General features: G+C 37.9%; 1 protein-coding gene across 1 annotated transcript in view; it reads left to right on the top strand.

The window, feature by feature from the left end:
* SEMA3E (semaphorin 3E) overlaps positions 1-12,685 on the top strand; it is a 143,578-nt gene that overhangs the window by 112,476 nt on the left and 18,417 nt on the right. Inside the window, exons 8-13 of the mRNA XM_051644194.1 lie at positions 310-424; positions 746-815; positions 2,122-2,266; positions 6,537-6,759; positions 9,187-9,278; positions 10,473-10,514. Coding sequence (XP_051500154.1) covers positions 310-424; positions 746-815; positions 2,122-2,266; positions 6,537-6,759; positions 9,187-9,278; positions 10,473-10,514 — 687 coding nt within the window. The remainder of the gene's footprint in view (positions 1-309; positions 425-745; positions 816-2,121; positions 2,267-6,536; positions 6,760-9,186; positions 9,279-10,472; positions 10,515-12,685) is intronic.

The following is a 12,685-nucleotide window of genomic DNA, read 5'->3' as shown; positions in this document are numbered from 1 at the left end:
ACCGGTTAACAAAACTGAGACATAAGAAGGCTTTACAACAACTGTATAGTTAGACCTATCTGTGGGTGAGGTATAGAATTAACAAAGAAGTTCTTATAAAACCGCAGCTCTTAATGAGACCTGGACTTGATCAGTGCATTCCTGCTTGAAAACTGACTCCAGATAAATAATACTAGTAAAAGACATGGGGTTTGAAAATGCATGCTTCTGACATTAAAAGATACAATGAGAAGCTAATTCAGCAGGGAAGTTTGTGCTTCTAGACTTACTCATTCAAATTACCATTAGCATTTGTTTCTCTCTCTGCAGAATGACATGGGAGGCCAACGAATGCTTGTGAATAAATGGAGCACTTTCCTCAAAACCAGGCTAGTTTGCTCTGTGCCAGGGAGAAACGGAATTGATACTTATTTTGATGAATTAGGTAAGTATGCTAGATAACAATAAACTGAAAACCATCATACAAAACAAACACTTCAATGATAACACATCTTACTGTCAAATATTGTATGTGTATTCATTACCAGGGAATGGCTGTAAGCATTTGTGTCCAATTTAGATGAAGTTCCATACATACGGAGTTGACTATCACCAATAATGCCTTTTAAAGACTGCTTTTAAAATCTGCATAAAACTAAATAGTGTATATGAGTAAAATAGGATTACACTTTTATTAAGCAAAGTTTATCTGTTGGCACTGAGAAAAGTAGTTTCCTACTAATAACATTGCATTTAAATTTTACAGAGGATGTGTTTTTGCTGCAAACTCGTGATAACAAAAATCCAGTGATATTTGGCCTCTTCAACACCACAAGGTAATTTACAAAAAGAAACAATAGCAGCAATAGAGGAATGTTTGAACAGCCTACTGAAGAGATAGAAGCTGCATGATAAATATGCCTTAGCGAATATAAACAGTTCTATTCACAGCGGACTCTCTTGTTAATGTAAAAACTGGTCTACGATACCCAGGTGCTTGAAGTCTCATGCAGTGATCCAGTCTATCTGGATCATAAATTAATTAAATGTTTATCTGCTTAAAAATTTCTTAGTGTCAAAAGTATATGTAGTGCTGCATGCTTACAAGAGCAGCCTATCGGAGCCATCTGTCTTCTTACAAGAGCTCCACTGTAATTCAAGTTTAAGGAGATAGCAGCTTAAATTCCTACTAGCTTCTTAGTGAAGCCTAAATAATCAGTGACTTTCTTTTCCACTGCATCCCAGTTCAAGTGCAAGCATGTACCTTTTTCTTGAATATTCAGCAGTTATTCTAGGATGTAACTGGTAGAGAAGAACACCCCTGCTTTTGCCACTATTTCATTGAATTTTTTTTAATTATTATTACTTTGTTTTAGTAAAGCAAGGTAGATGTGGTCCTCTAGGGATGGAAGCATCTCCTCAGTCATCTAGCTTTTCCTACTGGCTCTCTATGCCAGTAGGGAAAGGTGGGCACCTAATTAAAATGATCTGGATCACCTTCTGGAGTCTTCAGAGATGATTTCTTTGTAGAGAGCACTGATGCTTCTTTAAAAAGTAATTAATTGCCTCTCTGGAACTAAGTGAATAAAATTTAAAAGTAAAAAATATACTTTTATGTGGATTGATCTACACAGAATGATCCCAATGATCTAACTAATAACACGAACTAACATCCCCAAAGAATCACAGAACCAACATTTTCCTTTAACATAAAGAGCCTCCTGTTCATTTCAGTCAGCACTGGATGATTCCCATCTTTCCCAAGTAAAAATAACAGCAAAAATCTCAGAAAAGAAAATTAACTGTTTAAGTCTCTAATCAAAGACATATAGCACCTGAGTTCAGTTCACTGCCTGTCCTCTGTGTTTATAAACAAGTAATTTAGAGCTTGTGTTCACCATCTTCAAAGTTTGGGATAACAACACAGAGCTTTCTCACATAAATGTTATCAATACACTGAAGACTTCGTAAAGAACGTTGGACACAGAAGTTATAAGAAAAGCATATGGGAAACAATAAGCAGCTTTTTCTCCCTGAATACTGTTCAAGTGCTACTTATTTATAATTACACAATAATACCAGTATTATATGTACAGAATGGGACATATTGTTTTAATAATGTCTTTGAATTTTACTTCATAGCAACATATTTAGAGGATATGCTATATGTGTTTACCACATGGCAAGTGTCCGAGCAGCTTTCAATGGACCATATGCCCATAAAGAAGGACCCGAATACCACTGGGCTCTATATGAAGGAAAAGTACCTTATCCAAGACCTGGTTCAGTGAGTACAATCTATTTTCTATTGCTTTGTTATGTAAATGAGTTTGGAAAGAAAAAGCAGACTGCTAATGTACAACTCTTCCTGAGTTAACAGTTCAGTATATATATATTTAAATACAAACATACCCTAACATTTCTGGAAAATTGTGGAACGGCTCAGCCATGAGTTTAATCAAATACTAGAATCATATATTTCCCAAAGGAAAATAATGGAATTAAGTATATAAGGTTTTTCAAAACCTTGTCTTAAGGTCTTAAGGCCAGGCAACAGGGGTAGAAAGTGGCATCTCTAGAAGATGGGTCAGATGTTGTGTTCAGAAGCAGCAAGTGCATTGCCTGGGAAGGAAACTCACTTTCTCTTGAGTCTAGCATAACTGTTCATTTAAATGTTGTTACTGACATATTTTTTGCATCTGAAACATAATAATTTTAATCTAATTGCGAAGGAAATAAATGAAAAAAAAAATTATTTAAGTGTGTTGAGTGAACCATGAGGTTTTTTCATAATGGAACTCCCTGGAGAACAAATTACCCTTACTGTCTTGCCTTAAGGAAAAAAAAAGCCAGGATGAACTAGAAACATGTACGTACATTTATTTAAGATACATAAGCTTGAGCTTATTAACATTCTTGGTCTGTACCATTTAGAAAGAATATACAAGTATTAACAGAACATTTACAAAACTCAGTAAAAACACTCATGCTTTTTGCTTTCACACAAGTTTCTTCACAATCTTCTTTTTTTCTTCCAATGGATATTAAGTGAAGAAAAGAAACAAGACACATTGTGAAAATGCAATTAATCTGGCAACTATTGTAGCATACTCTGCAACTACACTGGTGCTGTCATGTAGAAAGTTGTTCCTGCCTGATGCTTGGAGCTTTCATTTGGTAAATAGAATTTCTTGAGGAAATCACAAAAGTATTACTTAGAGACAGGTAATTAATTTCTACAAGGAATTCTAATTTCTATGTTGATTTCTCAAAGGCATCACAAGTAATCTTCACCTCAAACTCTTGTCCTGTTTCACTCTCTTTTTAGGTGTTTCTGAAGTTTCTATCCCTGTAATATCTTAGCCCAGGACTCTTACATCCCAGCTCAGGGGTTGAGGAGAACAGTCCCGTGTTTATTGCCTGTCAGTGCAGCTTGGGGATGTCCTTTGCTTTGCAAGGGCCTCTGAGCATCTTGTGGTTGGGATCACCTTCCAACTCCTGCTCAAGTCAGAAGTACCACAGCAGGCAATGCCAGGCTAACCCAGGGAAACATCACATTCAGGATTTCTTTTTCTCCCTCTGTCTTTGTGGTTCCAACTACTTACCCACTCATGGCAATTGTTGTCTGTTGCAAAGCTGCTTTTGTTTAGTCTCGCTGAAGGTCTGCCCCTTCTCATGTCAGCATTGTGCAGATTTTTGACTCTGTGAGATGCAAAAACATGTCTAAGAGCTGTTTGGCTAACACCGCTCACCCCCCCCCCCCGTTTTCACACTTTACCTGTTCATCTTCTTGCAGGCTAGGAGCACGCTCTCTGGAGCTGAACAGTGGCCTGAACAGCTGCTGGAGCATTAGTTTCAGTATTGTTTTTGCTTTGCTAACTAAATCAATATCCTCTTCTATTCTAAAAGAAAGCATTTGCAGAGGTAAACATTGCATACAATTCATTTAGCACTAAATCACAGGAATGGGAGGTGGAAAGGCCTAGTAGCTAATCTAGTCCATGCCAGTACAGCCTTTCTCTAGTATGATTTTGAATGCATGTCTTCTCTCATTTTAAATTAATGTTTTCCTCTGCTTCTCTTGGGGAGACCCCAAGTCAAAATGCAGAAGTGGATGCTCCAAAAATGATTATCTGGGATTTGAACATTATTAATATGATTTGACCATATTGGACAATAAGCTACCCATTGTAGCAACGTTGGTATCAATACCAAATAGTTTTTGTTTGTTTGATGTGGGTGAAAGTAAGTAATTGGTATTGAGACAGGATAGAAAAACAGATAAGCAAATTATCAGATTTTGAGAATATTCTTAATTGATAAAAATGGTCTAATTTAAAGGAATAATTAGTTTATTGCTTGACATTTTGTATAGCAAATTTACATTTTTTACAGTTTTACCCAGTAATGACACAGTACCATGCATGGATTGCAGAATGACTGTGTATTTTATAAAGATGTTACAGTCCAAGTTCTTTAAGTGGTATTCATTTTTTGTTGTTGTTTTCCAGGCACTAGAACACCTCACATATGTTATTTGAACTAGTATTAAACACAGGAAGGAATTCACTATTAATGACTACAGTCATAATGTTGATATCTTCTAGTCCTGAAAGCTAAATTGTGGGGTTTTGGCAAGAAGGAGAGAATACTGAGCCAGTGCTTCAGCAAAATTGACAATGATTTACAGAAAGACTACAGCAAGTTCCACTCACCTTTGATGCTTCTCTCCCTTGGCTCTCATTGGCCACATTTAGGTCAGACTGGATTGTAGCCTCCCCAACAGGCAAGGCATAGGAGCTGAAACAGCTATAAAAGAAGAGAGAAGTCATTTTCCCAATGTCATGGAACAAGTTAATTGAGGAACCAGGTCTTTCCTGAGTGTTAATCAATTTAGACACGTGTGTCTCTATCCGTAGCAGAGTATATCAGAGGCCAAAGTAGCTGCCTCTGCCAGCTTACAAAGTATTAATTGATTCATTTTTGGCTGCTTATTTAGGGCACAGTTTAGGAGTCTTTTCAGCATTTTGCCAGTAGCTTGCAGAGAAAGTATGCTTTGGGTTGCAGCCCACAGTGTTAGGCTCCACACTCCAAAGAAAAGGTCAGCTGGGTGCCACTACTTTTCCCATTACAGGGGTGACTGTGACAAGATGCCAAAAACAACCTACTATTAGACATCTCTGAGAGTCATCACTTTTTGATCTTAGCTATTGAATGGGTAAAGATGGAGCCTGTAAGAAATAAGGTTAGAGCTTAAAGCTAAGTAGACAAAACCACTGTTAAAAGCTGAACAGGTTCTGACAGACTCTGCAATCCTCTGCTCTCTGAGGCCTGCTGGAAGCAGTTTCTGACATGATCTCTGCTCCTGTTCTGCTGATTCATTTGGTGCACTTAGACTGGGATGCTTCTGGGAATGACATTAGTTACTTCAAAACCAGTGCTGATAGACTTTAGAGGAGGCTGCATCTACTGTTTCCTTTCTAGACTACTTGATTTTATTTAATTAAAAATGAAAAGCCTGTGAAGGATTATTTTTATTAAATTCCTCTAGAGCTAGGATTTTGCAAAGGGAACCTGGCAATGGCTGTTCACTTGATATGCTGTGCAGTGCTTGGAAAGCAGAGGCTCAGCCTGTCTTCATGCACTGATTCTGTCTCTTTAGTGCAAAAAGCCATTGAAATTCCATCACTAGGTTGATTAGACAATTACTTTAAATTCAACACTGAACAAATACTTTCCTGTAGCTAAGCTGAAAAAGTGGAAAAAAACATTGCCCCACTTGACAAGTACAGGAGTTTGTTATTGTCAATTACAGTTGACCACAAGTTTATACTTACTGTTTCCAGTAAACATTAAGAGTATTTTATTTCATTTTATTGATTGAAAAATTCAATTTAAATAAGAAAAGGCTGCTACTGTGGCTTTTCTTGAAATGCTTCTTAAAGCCACACTGTCTTATGAATATTTGGAGAAAGTAAATGATTGCTGAGATATTTCCAACTTGATCATAAACGGTTTCAATTAGACATCATGAAGCAAATTGGAAATGTAGAATATATGTTAAATTAGGGAACACTATATCCTTCACAAAGTATCCTAAAATTAACTTCTCTTTTTAACGTATTCAGTTTTTCCTAATTGCACATTTGACCAAAGGAGTAAGCCTCTTTTAATCAATCAGTGATGTAAAGTCTATTTGCTTTGCAAAACAGTAGATTGACCAATGCAAAGATTGGTATTTCAAGCTAAACTGTGATATATAATACTGTTATCATGAGTTGGGAAATTTAATACTCTTAGAATGCCTGAGATCAAGAACTGCTGTTGCTGCTGGCATCGTTTTAAAGTGTGTTTAGTTTCTTATGGTAATATATTTTGTAATCAAAAGTAATGAGACTATAGATTGATTCTCAATTGTCTCAAATCCTACTGTGATTTTCTGTGCCTGTTTTTATGCCAGGTGTTCTGTAACTTGCCATTATCCACAAAAACAAGACCTGTCTCTGACAATTTATTTGGCAAACCTTCAGGATAATCTATGGTTTATGTTTTTGCAGTGTGCCAGTAAGGTGAATGGTGGTTTGTACACTACCACTAAAGACTACCCTGATGAAGCTGTCCATTTTGCCAGGAGTCATCCACTGATGCATCAGCCCATCAAGCCTGTCCATAAGAGACCAATACTAGTTAAAACAGATGGAAAGTACAATCTCAAACAAATAGCAGTGGACAGAGTGGAAGCTGAAGATGGACAATATGATGTTTTGTTCATTGGCACAGGTAAATTAAAAAAGCGAGGAATAAAATAGATTTAATAGGGGTTTTTTACCTCTTGGATGAATGAAAGTGTGTATAGTCCATAAATAAAACATCTATACAATATTCCTTCTTAATTATTCTTTGCAAGACTCTGCCAGTCTTCACCTTGTAGAGGAGTTCAGTTATTCTAGAAAGGTGCTTCACTGTACTGATAATATTATATAGAAAAATAATGGTAGGGAAATATGTAAAGTCTAGGAACAGAAAACTATGTGTAGGATTCCATTGTTTTTTTCTTTCCAAACAAAAATCTTAAATTAAATCCCTGAATAACTGGCTTTGTTTTTAAAACTTCAGAACACAATCATGGATCTGAACATAGTTCTGAGTTGAGACCTAGAGACCTGAAAGAAACAAAGGTGATAGGATTTTTTTTAAATATCAGTTCAAGTTACTGGTTTTATTCCATAGTTTATTTTCCTTAATTCTGGAGACCACAAGTCTAGCAAATATCGTTTAAAAGAAACTTCCAGCTTCCAAATTTGGGTTACAACACAACTCAAAGAAGGAAGGAGGAAATACCCAACTTTCTGAAAAAGAAACTTAGAAGTTTTCTGCCAAGTTTTCGTGTCTTTCTTTTGTGCCATTTTCATAAGATACAGGGAGCTTGCTTAAAGAGGATTTTAAAACATCTACCAAACAAATATGGTTAAGATAAAATATATCATAGACCTAACTCTAAGTAATCAAAGGGGGGGGGGGGGGGAAGTGTTTTAATGGTACTTGAAAAATAAGAAAACTTCAGAAAATAAGAAGAAAGCCTGTAACTACACAAGACTTCAGTCACATTTTATCTATCTGGAAAAAATCCAAGGATTCATATATTCACATTTTATCAATTTAACAACAGAAGTGGTATCACAAATAATTTTGACCATTTAGTCTAGGAAAGCAGTTAATGAATTATTTTTTACTAATGAAATTCCTCTGATAAGCACATTTCAATGTTGAGAACATTCAGAAGTATTTGCAGAATAGTAGAGGCTTATTTATCAAATGCTCTTGTACACAAGTCCTCAGTTCAGCAGAGTTGAATCTGAGGGGACTCTTTAAGAATGTGCTCCAGAGCTATGCTGAACTGCCACCCAACAGCTGCTTAGTCTTCCCAAGATGTCTAATGGCAGGTGACAAGAAACAGGAATTTGGGCTTCAGAAACTGAAAAGAACCCTGTAATCTCTGCTCTGGCAAAGCTCTCATCAAAAAACTCACTGTTCCTCTTGGCAATGTCATATTAGAAAGGGTTAATCTTTTTTTATCAGAGTCTAACACCTGCTGTGTAACATAAGTAACCAGGGTCTTCCAGCAGAGCAGAAAGTTCCTTAGGGTAGCACTGCAGGTTAGAAAGGTTCATCAAAGGCAAACTGCGAATGACAGGGCTAACTTTCACGTCTCTGTCAGCAGAATTCAAAGAGGGACTTATGAAAATCAGAGCTCAGAATGCAATTTCTTTTACTGTACCATCACAAAATGGGTGCCTTTAATTACATATTCTCTTTGAGAAGTGGTGTATGACCCCAGTTTAATGGTTCCTCTTTATGTTTGCCCCTTTGACCTTTTGCTGAACATTTTTTCCAGTGCTTGTCTGCTCAATATTTCCCCTGTAAATCATAGGTGACTGTAAGTGACAGAAGAAAGGAAGTGATATTTATTGTTGTTGCTGACTGATTTTCACATTAAGGAAAACAAGGCTACTCTAATATTAGTTAGCAAGACAAAGCTGAAGCAGTAGAAGACCTGATGCTATTAGTGTGTTTTAATGTCCTGCAAGAGTTGTAGTGCCTTAAACATTTTGAATGTGCAGCTTTTTTGGGGTTAAACTTCCTTTAATTAACACCTTCAGCTCTACAGCAGCTCAGTGTTTCCCTAGAGAAGAGTGAGAACTTTGGACAATGAAACCCTGAAGGTTTCTGTACTCTTGCATGGAGGAACGTAGCTGCTGCTAACAATTAAGGATAGTTAGTAGTTTCCTACCTAGTGTAAACACTGAGATCCTATAATTAAAGCTACTTGACACTCCCTTGCCTTGATAGACTCAGCTCCTGCCTACTCGTATTTCTTTTTCTGAAGTATGGTTACCCTCCTTGATCCTTTTGCAGCTGACCAAGAGGTTATGACCCAGAGTTTGAAAAATACAAGTCAATTAATCATGTAGCTCATGGACATCTCAGTTGACTCTTACTCACTGGAAACAAAGCACCACATGTTTATTTTCTAAGAATAAGAATGCTCATTAACAACAACAATATGCAATTACCTGTACATATTTATAAATTTCTATCAATTATCAGCTTAAAGAAATACATTAGTATTTGAAGGCCAGATACATGTTTCTACCAATTATAATCTTTAGTTTAGTTTTGTCTTTTTCTTTTCAAATTTATTTCCAGATAATGGAATTGTGTTGAAAGTCATTACAATTTACAATCAAGAGACGGAATCAATGGAAGAAGTGATTCTTGAAGAGCTCCAAGTATTCAAGGTGAACTCTGCTGTCTATGAAGCATATATAAAAGTCTTGAATTTTCTGCAGAATTAAAATGTCTAAAAATCTCAGAATAGTCAAATATATAATGGCTGTGTGCAAAAAAAATTCTAATAATCTAGTCATTTTATGACAGGAAACCTTAATTTCAACTAAAGTTTTTCAGAAGTGGAGTTAGCCCAAGTACTGAAGCATATTGCAGCAAACCAGGACTACTGTCATTCTTTTTACACCCTTGGAGGATGTAGTGTGACCTTTTATTAGAAGCTTATTGGATTTTATTTAATTTTGCCTTGTATCCAATCATGCATTAAAAAAAAAAAAAAAGTATAACTGCATGCACAAGAAATGTGCCTACTACCATCTTGGAAGCTTCAGTGAAGACAGATGAAAAAAGCCTAATCTTCAGAAAGAGTGAACCAGTTAATTGTCTTTACAGTGGGCAAACCTGAGTCCCAGTGAGGCAAAATTCCATTTGCTTAAGAGTATACCATGACTAAACCTCAGTATTTGGATGTGGCAAAGCTAAGATAGTGAAATTCTCTTTGGGAGTATTCACATCATGTCATGTTAGCCACATGAAGTGAGAGGCTAGCCTACTTGCAACCACAGGGAAAATCTAACATCCAAGCTTAGATATTTAAACCTGGTGCCTGAATTTAGACAGTGGACCTATTGACTCGTTGCCTGGTGAAAAAATCACAGAAATTGCCCTTCCTGATAAAACTGGTTTTCAACAGAAGTATTAGGGGCTATGTACTGACATTGGTCCAGGAAATATGAGCAGAAGGCAGAGAGGACAATGTTAAAAGAAGGAATTCCTGATATTTTTATCTTATCTTCAAGGAATGTTTTGTTATAAAAAGCACTCCACTTATCACTCTCAAGTAGGACAAAAGAGATGCAGTGGTGGCAAGAGCTAATGTCATGTTTGACAGGAAAATTGTAGTGATCCTGTGGCTCTGATAATCCTGAATTAAGTGTTGGCTGGTTGTTTTTAAATAAACCCTTTGAAAGCAATACTTCTGAAACTCGCAATTTCCTCACATCTTTCTGTAGCATCAGAACTTAGAGAAAGTCAAACTATCTAGCAAAGCTGAATATAAATAAATATCAACACTATTTTACCTAACTTATTGTCATAGCAAAAATATATTCTTTCTAAGCAAGGAAATATTCCTTATTTTCTAGGTGCCAGTTCCTATTATTTCTATGGAAATCTCTTCCAAAAGGGTAAGTAAGTATTTTGACAAGTTTGAAATGTGAAAATTGTGACTCAAATGTAACCAAGCTATAAACTGTATAAAGACAGTTGGATACACACACAGATATAATGAGATCTGGTTCTATACATGTGTTCCTTTTGTATTATAAACTTACAGTTCTATGCTCTGTCACTTCATTAAACATTTATGGTTTTCAATTCTAATGTTAAAATTCCTTATTTCACACTATCATTCGCATCAAAGCAAGTAAAAAACAATCTGTTTCATGAGCTACTGGCAGAGTAATCACAGTAGGGAGTATCTTGGTGGATATGGGAACTCACAGAGAAGTTCCTTGCTGATAAATGCAGTCAGACATCAGCCTTATGAGGGTGTCAGTGCAGAAAGAGCCTTGCTGGCTCTCCCACCTATTCAGCTGCCCATGAAAGGCAAGGCTGTTTGGGTCTGACTCCCTTTTGAGTTTCTGTTAATATAAACACCCTATTTATTATGCTTGTAGGTAGATTCTCATCTGTACCATGTCATAGATACCTGTACCATATGACAATGCAATCTCAGGGTGGAGCCATTGTAAACATCCCAGGATAGTTGTATCTTAATAGATCTTAGCCATCTGATGCCATATAGGTGCACATAAACATAGTGAAACACAAGTAATAAAGACTGAAAATAGCATTACTGGGAGGTGTGAGTGTGCCCCAAAAGGTCATTTTATTCTTGGTGTTCAGTCACCTTGCATTCTGGGCGCCCCGGTGACAGAGGATATAAAGAAGGCAGAGGTACTGAAGGTCTTCTTTGCCTCTGTCTTTACTGCTGCAGACTCTCCCCAGGAGCCCCAGATCCCTAAAGCCCCAGAAGAAGTCAGGATAAAGGAGGAGTCTGCTTTGGTAGATGAGGATTGGGTTAGGGATCAGTGAAGCAATCTGGACATCCATAAATCGATGGGTCCGTATGGAATACACCTGCGGGTGCTGAGGGAACTAGCGGAGGTCGTTGCTCAGCCACTCTCCACCATCTTTGGTAAGTCGTGGCAACAGGAGAGGTGCCTAAGGACTGGAGGAGAGCAAATGTCAGTCCAGTCTACCAGAAAGGCAAGAACGAGGACCCAGGTAACTATAGACCAGTCAGCCTCACCTCCATCCCTGGAAAGGTAATGGAACAACTTGTTCTTGGCACTATCTCTAGGCATATCAAGGATGAGGGTGTCATTAAGAGCAGTCAACATGGTTTTACTAAGGGAAAGTCATGTTTGACCAACCTTATAGCCTTCCATGAAGAAGTAACTAGGTGGATAGATGATGGTAGGGCAGATGTGGTTTATCTTGTTTTCAGTAAAGCATTTGACAATGTCTCCCACAGCATCCTCACAGATAAACTGATGAAGTGTGCTCTTGATAGTCAGGTAGTGAGGTGGATCATGAACTGATTGAAAGGAAGAAGTTGGAGAGTTGTGGTCAATGGGACAAAATCTAATTGGAGGTCTGTGACTAGTGGAGTCCCTCAGGGGTTGATATTGGGACCGGTACTATTCAATATTTTAATCAACAACCTGGATGAGGGAACAGAGTGTGCCCTCAGCAAGTTTGCTGATGACACTAAACTGGGAGGAGTGGCTGACACACCAGAAGGCTGTGCTGCCATTCAGCAAGACCTGGACAGGCTGGAGAGTTGGGCAGGGAGAAACTTGATGAAATTCAACAAGGGCAAGTGTAGAGTCTTGCATCTGGGGAAGAACAACCCCATGGACCAGTACAGGCTGGGGGCTAACCTGCTGGAGAGCAGTGTAGGAGAAAGGGACCTAGGGGTCCTGGTGGACAGGAGGATGACCATGAGCCAGCAATGTGTCCTTGTAACCAAGAAAGCCAATGGCATCCTGGGTGTATTAGAAGGGGCGAGGTTAGTAGGTCAAGGAAGGTTCTCCTCCCCTCTATTCTGCCTTGGTGAGGCCACATATGGAATATTGTGTCCAGTTCTGGGCCCCTCAGTTCAGGAAGGACAGGGAACTGCTTGAAAGAGTCCAGCACAGAGCCACAAAGATGATTAAGGGAGTAGAACATCTCCCTTATGAGGAAAAGCTGAGGGAGCTGGGTCTCTTTAGGTTGGAGAAGAGGAGACTGAGGGGCCACCTCATCAATGTTTACAAATATGTTAAGGGCAAGTTTCAGGGGGATGGAGCCA

Source organism: Apus apus, chromosome 1 (assembly GCF_020740795.1).
Source record: "Apus apus isolate bApuApu2 chromosome 1, bApuApu2.pri.cur, whole genome shotgun sequence".
NCBI classification, from domain to species: Eukaryota; Metazoa; Chordata; class Aves; order Apodiformes; family Apodidae; genus Apus; species Apus apus.
The sequence above is the reverse complement of the archived record's forward strand: the minus strand, read 5'-3'. Positions and strand labels throughout refer to the sequence as shown.